The sequence below is a fragment of the Limulus polyphemus genome, unplaced genomic scaffold, assembly GCF_000517525.1.
Source record: "Limulus polyphemus unplaced genomic scaffold, Limulus_polyphemus-2.1.2 Scaffold2676, whole genome shotgun sequence".
NCBI lineage: Eukaryota > Metazoa > Arthropoda > Merostomata > Xiphosura > Limulidae > Limulus > Limulus polyphemus.
Window position 1 is genome coordinate 15,198 of NW_013668286.1, and position 10,081 is coordinate 25,278.

Consider the following 10,081-nt stretch of genomic DNA (forward strand, 5'->3'; position numbering starts at 1 on the left):
TCGGTTCATTCACTAAATAATCGCAAAGAAGACACACCAACAACTTAACACTAGAAAATACTTTATTCAAATCATATTTCTCTGTAGATGAAGCCTGCAGAATCTGCTTCAGTGAGCCAGGTGTATGTTCAAAATGTTTAAGCCTAATTCAAATATTTTTTGACTAACTGCAACCTTGAGAATTTATATTAATGTCACAAAAACTTTCAACTTTATGTTAAAGCTAATGCGTTCGTTTTGTGAGATTTCTTTTAATATTTCATTACAAAACGAAAATAAAAAGACGTTTATTATAAAACATGGTTTTACGTACAAAAGCTAAGGCCTTAAATAGCTGTTTGTTTGAATGGCTTTGTTTAGATGATCCCTTGGCATAGCTCTTGAAATGTTTACGGATCTTCCATGATTCAGGATAATTCTGCAGCTGAAATTACTGTGTATTTCAAATGAAAATAGATTAACAATAATATAGATGTGTAATATACTTTTTCAGGTTAATTAAATTTGATTTAATTGTCAGTAAATCAGATACAGTGGGATTAGAAAGAGTGTGTATGTTTATTCTTGCAAAATTCCTAAATTGAATCACTGCGATTAGTTTAACCACGTAAGAAAATTCTGGAAATGGATAAAGCAGTGGTTCTCAACCTTTTCCAGTAATGTAACCCCAGTTAATTTTTAACATTACCATGTACCCCCCTCGCCCACCACACACACGGTGAGTCACGTTTCACGCTGCTTCCCGTGACATTCCACAATGGCGCCACGAGCGTTTGTTTGAGTTGGGCTGACGTATAGCTACTATGCCGAACCGCCGCCCTCTACCACCTGGAAGTAATTTTGTATCCCCAGGGGTAGATGTACCCCCGGTTGAGAACCACTGGTCTAGGGTTTGGAATGGTGTCTTTTAATCTTTATACGTCAGATAATATATCGTTAAATAATATTACACTGTAAACAATACGAAGGTAAGAATTAAGTCGAAATGGTTAATTAAATCGCGATATCTGTAAATCAAAAGGCTTAATTAAAGATTCACTATAATTAAAAAAATAGAAAGACGAAAAAATACTTCATCTGATTTTTGACATCCAAGGTCTGATTTTTCTTTTTTTTTTACATCATGGTTGAAAAAAAATTTCTTTAGTACATTAAAATGTTCTATTCGTCCCTATAAGTCACAGCAGTACAATAACACTGCTTAAAAAGCTGAGCTTTTACTCGCATTTTAAAGTTACTCTTAGAAAAAAAAAATTCTCATTTTAATGACTACCTTTCAATAATTTTAATAATTGACGAAAGTTTCAGTAGCTTGACTTAGATTAACGTAATACTGAAGAGATATAGGTTTTTAATATATTATTGTGAAAAAATAGATAGTGTAAAAGCGACACAGTAAAAAAAAAATATTGCCTTATAAGAATCTTTTCTAAGTTTTTATTTTTATAATAATGTAACTATGAAACCTCAATGTATTTCTAACCTGATAAAACACACCAGTTTGACACTGAAGCTGGTTTATTGTTAAGATAGAGAGAGAAATATTAAAGATACACAGGTTTATGAATGTTCTTGCATTATCTTGCTCTGTTATCTTGGTAAAAATAAATAAACAAACAAACAAAAAAAAACACAAAAAACTCACTTTTATCTCGTAGTGTTTATAGCCTCCTGAAGAGAATCCCGAGGTAAACATTGAAATAATTGATACCATATTTCGTTTTCTTCTAGCAAAATCTACGAATTAATTATTTATATATACCTTTCTCCTGAAACTGAAAAAACAAAACAAAAAATAAACATAATCGAGCTTGTTTTATAAGAAACAAAAGAAAATTTTGCATTAAAGAATAGTAATAGCCAATCAGACTTAAAGGGTTTATTTGGAATCGGTCTGTTCATGGTTTAGTCCAATTCATCGTGTTAATATTCTGTATATAATTAAAGGTACAGAGTATTATGTTCCCTTAACATATCACCCACATTTACAAACATAGAAAGCTTACTTGAACAAGGAAATGTAGACTAAATGAAACAGAAAACAATAAGGCCAACATATAAATATCAGAACAATGATATAGAGCCACATACTTGCAAATACAACAACAATCTAACAAGCTAAATTCTTTATTTCTTTTAAACAGAAGCAGAAACCTGCAGGCTTTGCTGGTTATTTAAACAAATCACAGACATTTACATTTAAAAAGGAATAAAATGCCTAATTTTCAATATTGCAAATAGGAAAACATGCATGAATTCACACTTAGGGTATTTTACCTCACAGATGTTAACTGTGTTTTCTTATATTTTATGCGCATGCGTATAAAATGATTGTATCGCGAAAGACAGGATTTTCGCGATTTCTCGACATTTTAATATTGGGTTGTGGTTTGTTCCTCGGAAACAAACACTTGTCTCATTCCACCTGGGACCTGGCTGGTTGTTACCCATGAGCGGTGCTTTGCACGGATAAAAGAAAGATTGCTCTCGGCTTGGTCAGCACGTTCCTCGGCAGTCTCGAGCTCGCGCTGGAAGCGACGTACTCGTGTAAGGTTCTGTTGGCTAAGTCCCTCCTGGAGAAGAAAAGAAGAAGAAAACATAGTCACATATGTAGTAGTTTCGAGATGTTTTTAAAAACAAGCAACAATTTGACAGGAATGTAACTGTTACGTAGAACCGACGTAATTTATCATTACCTGTACAACCTATTGTAAAAACAAGTGACTATGGTGAAATTTCATGACCCTCAGATCAAAAATAAGAAAAAGGACACCGGTTTTTCTTTAGCTATTTTCAGAAATCTAAAACACGGATAAGAACCTGACGGATTTGTTGCTCATCTACCAAAATAACGTTCACAAGCACACACACACATAAATATGTACGCTGTAAATCTATCTGTCGTTTGCACTTGTGAACCTCACCACGTTAAACTATAAATATCTGGCCTTAAGTCCGTATTCTTACGAATGGTGATAACTCCTACCCATAAGGATGTAAATAAAGGTATAGATATTAGATGTTCTACCGCAGGGTCCCAGAAAGTGTTGTCTTTCAAGACTAAATAAAACCAAAAATAAGAGTAACAAATATTTTGATTTTTTGCTTTTGAAGTTCATATGTCATGCTGTATTGTACCATAAAGAGTGCATAATTCTTCTCATGCGCACGTTTTACTGACATCACGATAGTACAAATTGTAACGTTAAGCGTCCATTATGTGACGTCATTTTAGTGTCTACTGACTGACTGACAGACAACACATTACAATATAGTGATGTGAGTGGTTAAAGCAGGTGACCCCTCCAGGCGGCCTTCGGCCCCTTTTCGGGGAAATAAAAGGTTTGGCTGTACATTTTAAAGCTGTATTAGGGATCTACACTTATTATTCCAATAATATGCACACCGTAATTCTTTTAAAGTAAAGTATTAGATAAACAGGATGAACATCATGTATTCTTGTTTCAACTGGGGAGTTAAAGCGCATTTTATTTTTCTATTTTAAACTTGGTGTTCTTCAAGCTTAATTGATGAATATTCTATGATTAAAGGTAAAGTTTCCTTCAATGAAAAAGAATGTTTGTCATTCTCTCTCGACTAGCTACTCTTGTCAACAATGCTATAAAACGTTCATGAAATAATGGAAGGATCTTATAATACTCACCAGTGTCTAACTAATATGATCAGCATTAGGATGCTTAATAGGATTATTACACGTTACATCATAAGAAACCAAGATGCAACTTGCCCTGAACGGTACTATTCTATAAATACTTTGTGTCAGGGCTCCAAATATTTGAAGACGTTTGTACATACAATGTTACTTCACACCGATCCACATTTAGTGCAAACAGCTTTTTATTCTCACCTGCTCAGCGAGCTGTCGTTTGTACATCTTGCACTTTTCGTCGACCTTGTTAAGAGCATCATTCAAGGCAGTGAGATTTCTGTGGTCCTCTTCAGTTTGTAGTAGAAGCTCCTTCAAGCGGTGTTCCTTCTTGCGCATGATCTTTTGGGTTTCAACATGTCGACGTTTCTCCTCCTCCAGCTCGATTTCCACATCACGGATCTAATTTTAGAAGTAAAATTCGATACTTACAATTTACTACTAAAATTTAACTTAAATAGCTTGATATTAGGTTAGGAACAACTGTTGCCAAGGATATCTAAATTAATAGAAATATAACAGCAGAATCCCGAATTCGAAGTCTGTAGTTAAACAAATGACTGTGGAACTGGAACAATCATGATGTATATGGTATTTAATTGGAAGCACCTCAGAAACAAAGAATTCTGTAATCACATTCATTACAGACAATGTGAACATGATTAACCTTTCACGCCATAGGCGGCGAAACCTCAAATCTTTTGACGTGGAAATGAAGGGTCCCTTCGAATGAGGTTCAGATGCATATGTATAGTTATCATGGAAACTTATGGCTTCAACTTTAAAGTCGATGGTCACAGTTAACATAGCAAATAAGGTCCCCCCCCCTTGTCGGTGCCCCCCAAATTTCGTTTCACCGCCTAAGTTTCATGCTATTACAAACTAGCATGGTCGTATTAACTTTACAAGAGGTGTATGCCAAAGAAGAGAAGATAAATTATGTTTAAGAACATTTTGAGTTATAAGTTGAATCGTAATTTTTAGCAGTTTAGTAAAGGCCTATCGTAATAGTAAGCTAGGTTTCATACGCTGTACACCTTGTTTATAATCCACAATTTCTATAAAGGAAATATACTTATACAAACACACATACATGTATATCATTATTTATCTTTTAAAGACGTAGCCAAAAGACGTCCCTCCGTCATTCGATTTACAACGCTAAAATCAGGGGCTTGATTCCCCTCGGTGGATGTGGCTTTGCTATAAGAAAACCCACGTATACATAAAACAAAATGTTTGAGTAGGAAAATCACCTTGTCGAAACTTCGTAGCGAAAGGTATCAGATTTACTTTTATTGTATTTCTCTGATAAACGTATATTAGAAAGTCATGTAATAAATATGTTGTTTTGCAACAATATGAAGCAGCAACAAAAAAATAATTACCCTAGTTTCCAATTTAGCAATAACGCGTTTTCCTCCAGCCAAAGCATTAGCTTCCACTTCCTCTATACGAATCTGAAGGTTGCGAACTTCAATTTCCAGGGTCTTCTTGATAGACTCGATTTTCACATATCTTTCCTGTTCTTCCACCAAATGTTCCTTGGTCACCTTCAGTTCGGTTATGGCTCGGTTGGCGCGATCGTCGGCGGCCTGTAAAGTCAAGTAATGATTACCTTATAGGTTTTGTCCCTGAAACAGGGATGGCACTCGATAGTTACCGGCTGAAAAACTAACTTCAGATTTGTTAATTTGTACTGATCTCTTTATTATTGTTATAACTCGTCTCAAATATAAGGTTTAGAGAAGACGACCTATATACTCCAGATATATAAAAAAAAAATTCTAAAATATTCTAACCAACGTTTCGCCTTTGCGGCTTCATTACGGTTAATATACACAACTGGTTAAAACGTTGGTTACAATTTTAAAAATAAATCTTTTATATATATATATCTAGAGTATAAAGGTCGTTTTTTTCTAAACATTTTATGAAAATGTGTAAATCCCTCCAGTATTCACTACAAATTTTGAAAGTCTGAAATATAACTTTTACTCTGTAAAATTTAGTACTGATGCTATTATACCTATAAATCCTTCGATGTTAATAACGCTTAAGTATTTTCATTTTATGTGTGTTGCTTTGTGACATTTCGTATTATATTAAAAAAAAATTATTACATATTTGAATTTTATAACTTTTATTGGGGTGATTAAAAAATAACAAAACAAGAGAATCGTTTAGTTTTGCCATTTTCATTGTTATTCTTCTTTGCAGTTCATTTACGAGTAAGCAAAGGCTTGTTGTCGTGAAATTTGTGTAGTTCGCCATTTTTATCGTTATGAAATTTGCAGCTCACTTACGCGTAACTTACAGCTTCTAATTTAGGCCCAAGGCCTGAAACTATGGTGTATCACTACCATATTATTGTGAATAATTTAAACTAATAACAAAAGTATTTTTGCGACGTGTTCAATCATTAGGCGGGTTTATTTGGTAAATATAATGCCAATTCCAGTCCATGTAAGAATAAAGAAATTGTTTATTTATTCCTTAATGTTTGCTCCAAGCTACTTTCCTTGTAGTTGTAAGCCTACGTGCACAAACAACGTTTCAACAGATTTCAAGAGAAACGATAAGTATGCCTAAGTCACAAATGAGCTTATTTACAAAATTCCTTAACTAATTGACCGAGCAACTGAACAGAAGCAATACAGTTAATTTCTAACAGTGAACTCATAAATTTACTGAAATTCGTAACTGATTAATTTGTATATATATCGTACCCTTGTTTTACGAACCTTCTCAATTTTCATTAAAATTAATTTTCTAGATAATGCATCATGATGATTAGCAGCTCCCTCCAGTAAATATCTAAATTAAAATATAAAAATATAACTTGCAACAGTATTGATCCTAATTTTACATATGGAATGTTTGGATAAAGTCATTTGCCAATATTCCTAATTGTGTCAGAATTCACTTAAACTCATAAATAAGATCAACTTGCAGTAAGATAGAAGTTGAAATAAAAATGAAGTATTTTGACTTGATTATTTTTGTTTGTTTGTGGAATTTCGCACAAAGCTTCTAGAATTGAGAAGTGATAGAATAGAGGGAAGGCAGCTAGTAAAAACCACCCACCACCAACTATTGGGCTACTACTTATCAATGAAATATGGGATTGACCGTTACTTTATAACACCCCCACAGCTAAAAGGATGAGCATGCTCGGTGACGGGATTCAAACTCGCGACCCATAGATTGCGAGACGAGCGCTCTAACCATCAGGTCATGCCAAACCTGGCTTGACTACGGTATATGATTATAATAATAAAGAATATTACTATTGTAATGCCCCCCCCCCCAGTGGCACAGCGGTATGTCTGCGGACTTACAACGCTAGAATCTGGGTTTCGATACCCGTGGTGGGCAGAGCACAGATAGCCCATTGTGTAGCTCAGTGCTTAATTACAAACAAACTATTGTAATATAATTAAAAGGTGTAGAGGTCAAGAAAAATCAGTTTTAATGTAACCGGTGTCGCCACCTGGTGGCTCAGCGTCAAGTTTGAAGACATATAACAATAAAAAAGCGTAATTTTATATCAGTGGTATGCGTAGCGCAGATAGCCCACTGTGTAACGTTCTGCTTAAGAACAGATCTATAGGTGACATTATATTATTTTAAAAAAATCTCTCTCCTCGACACTTTTAAGTAATTTCATTTATAAGCTTTAAAAGCTCGAGCGATTTGTACCCCAACTATAAATCTATTCTATAAAAAAACTTGTGATGAAATATTTTTCAGAATTCCCGACCTCTGATGACCATAAAACTTTCAGAGATTTTTCGGTATGGTCGAGATAGGTTCTAAAACATCTTACTTTATCAGTTTACCATGTTTTATGAGTTCAACACTTATTTAAATTCCTAGTGCTATTTCCTTCTAAAGTGACTATTTCCAAAACTTTGACCAACGTCAAGTTTTCAGAGGTTCTTGGGTATGACCAAGATCTGCAGAACACTTAAAATACAAGTTAGATACCACATTACAAATAGTCACGCTAAAGTGAAAAAGCTGACCAGGAGGGATTAATTTTTAAAAGTATTCATGCCCGTTTTCAGTAGACCTGTATAGTGAATGACGCACACGCACAGTATCCTACCATCCTCAGAAGCCAATGAAACAAATAAATGCAGCGGTTTGATATGTGCTATTTAATACTTAAATATGTATAATTATTTATAGAAAAGAATATATTATATTTTTGATTATATGACGTTACTTACAGTTCTAAATATTACTGATTGTTTTTTCCCCTGTATTAATTACTGGGGTTGTAAGGACTACTGACCGTTTTCAGGATACATAAAACATGTTAATTTTTGAGGATTTTAATAATTTTGATAGCCAATAATTACTCATAAGTATTTGAACTTCATCTGTACCTAAAATACTTGTTTCACATCAAATATCAGGCTTAACGTGGCCTGATGGTTAGGGCACGGGTTCGAAACCCCGTCACCGAATATGCTCGCTATTTCAACCATGGGGACGTTATAATATGACAATAAATCCCAGTATTCATTAGTATATGATTAGCCAAGAGTTGGCGGTGGGTGGCGTTGACTAGCTGCTTTCCTGCTAGTCTGTCGCTTCCAAAGTAGGGATGTCTAGCGCAGATATCCCTCAAGTAGCTTTGCATGAAATTCAAAAACAAAGAAGAAAAAAAGATCGAAAAACAAACCACTTCTGAGAAACACTGCTTTCATTTAAGAAATTATTCAATTGTGAAATAAATTACACGGATAATTAACGTAAATTTACTTCGGTGTAAATTTCGAAGAATGCTCTTAAGATAGTTTTAAGTAAATCTAGTATTGAAAATAATAATAGTTAAGCCAATATGAGTTCTAGTTTTAACTTTGCCCAAATTCTAACGACTATTAGTTGATGTGGGTTGTTCTCGGTGTTCACTGAGAAGAAAGTTTGACAAATGTTATTTTTTCATAGCTATTCCCTTCCTTCCAGCGCTGCAGCAATAAAAAAAACAACTACAAAAGAAATAGTACTAGATGGTGGCCGGAGTCTGTTTACCTGTGTTAATCTCAACTCTACCATTGATGCTCTCGCATTATAATAGGTCATGCAAAGGTAGAAAGCTTACCCTAAGTTCTTTATGGATCTCATCATAGTCAGCCTGCAATGCAGATAATTCATTCTCCAGCTTCGTTTTAGCAGATGTGATATTAACGTTAATTGTAGTCAGCTCGTTGATACGAGTGTGGGATTCTTCCAAGGACTGCTCGAGTGATTTCTTTGATCGTATTTCCTAGAAATAGAAAATAAAGCATTCAAAAGTTAAAAACAGCAAGACAAAAGCGTTATAATTAAAGTAAAAGCTAAGAAGAATTGTTTGTAAAATTGTTAGCGTATTAAAAGTGGACAAAGTTTCAACCCACAGTCCTTTAGGGTAGCTAATAAAATCTAAAATTATTTATACTCTTGGAACATGTTCTTTCGTTCGGCAGGTTCTTTTGGATTATTTGTTAATAATAATAATAATCAATTGATTATTTAATAATAATTAATTTATTGAACAAACATATGTTACGGCCACGCCTACTTGTATGACTAGTTTCATAAATAAACTTTTCAACATAAACTCCAAGACTAATGGTAGATACGTCTAACTTATTTATAAAATTACTTCGCAAAGCTAATTGATCAATAAACAAACACACCGAGTAACTGAATAGATGCGATAACTCTCACTATTAACACTAAAATGAATCATTCATTGATTACTCACTGTTTCACTGATTACTTATTTTTGTACGTACTTTTGTTTCTGTATACTATACGAAATTTCTAGATTATATTGTTAATGAAATTTCGAGGTATTGCGTCATGGGCCCTCTAGGAAACAAAAATATAAAGTAAAATATTAAAAATATAGCTTACAACAATACAGCTAGTGATGTAACTAAGACAGTTCTTTTCATCACTTTTCTGTTGAGAGTCATGTTAGTCACGTGAAAAATATAACAAAGAGAATAGCACTCACAGAATCTAGGGTCACCCTAATTTCATCCAGTTCGGCCTGCAGGCTTTGACAGCGTCGCTGAGCCACTCCCAGTTGGTCAACAGTCTGTTGAAGCTGACGATGTATCTCGTCGTAATGAGACTGAAGCTCCTATCGAACAGAAAAAATAAGAAAATACACTCAACAATTCAACAGCATGTTGAAGCTGACAGGTACCTCGCCGTTGTTAGACTGGAGATACTAACGTGCAGAAACAATAAGAAAATGCATTTATTTTAGTTTACCTTTTGTTAGAAAAATTAGAAGTGAATAACTTCTAGATACTGAAGGTTATCACCGACTTTGAAAAGGACACGGAATAGTATTGTGTTAAAAAACAGTCAGCTATCATAACAGGTGGGCGGAGTGTAAGAACTGTGTTT

At 34.2% G+C, this 10,081-nt stretch overlaps 1 protein-coding gene across 1 annotated transcript in view; it reads right to left on the reverse strand.

Moving 5' to 3' along the window:
- Window positions 1-1,590: 1,590 nt before the first annotated feature.
- LOC106467607 (paramyosin-like) overlaps window positions 1,591-10,081 on the reverse strand; it is a 34,555-nt gene continuing 26,064 nt past the window's right edge. The window contains exons 12-16 of the mRNA XM_013927971.2: window positions 9,681-9,809; window positions 8,781-8,945; window positions 5,056-5,262; window positions 3,869-4,069; window positions 1,591-2,573 (exon numbers count right to left, since the gene is read on the reverse strand). Of these exons, the coding sequence (XP_013783425.1) occupies window positions 2,373-2,573; window positions 3,869-4,069; window positions 5,056-5,262; window positions 8,781-8,945; window positions 9,681-9,809 (903 nt within the window). The 3' untranslated portion in view covers window positions 1,591-2,372. The remainder of the gene's footprint in view (window positions 2,574-3,868; window positions 4,070-5,055; window positions 5,263-8,780; window positions 8,946-9,680; window positions 9,810-10,081) is intronic.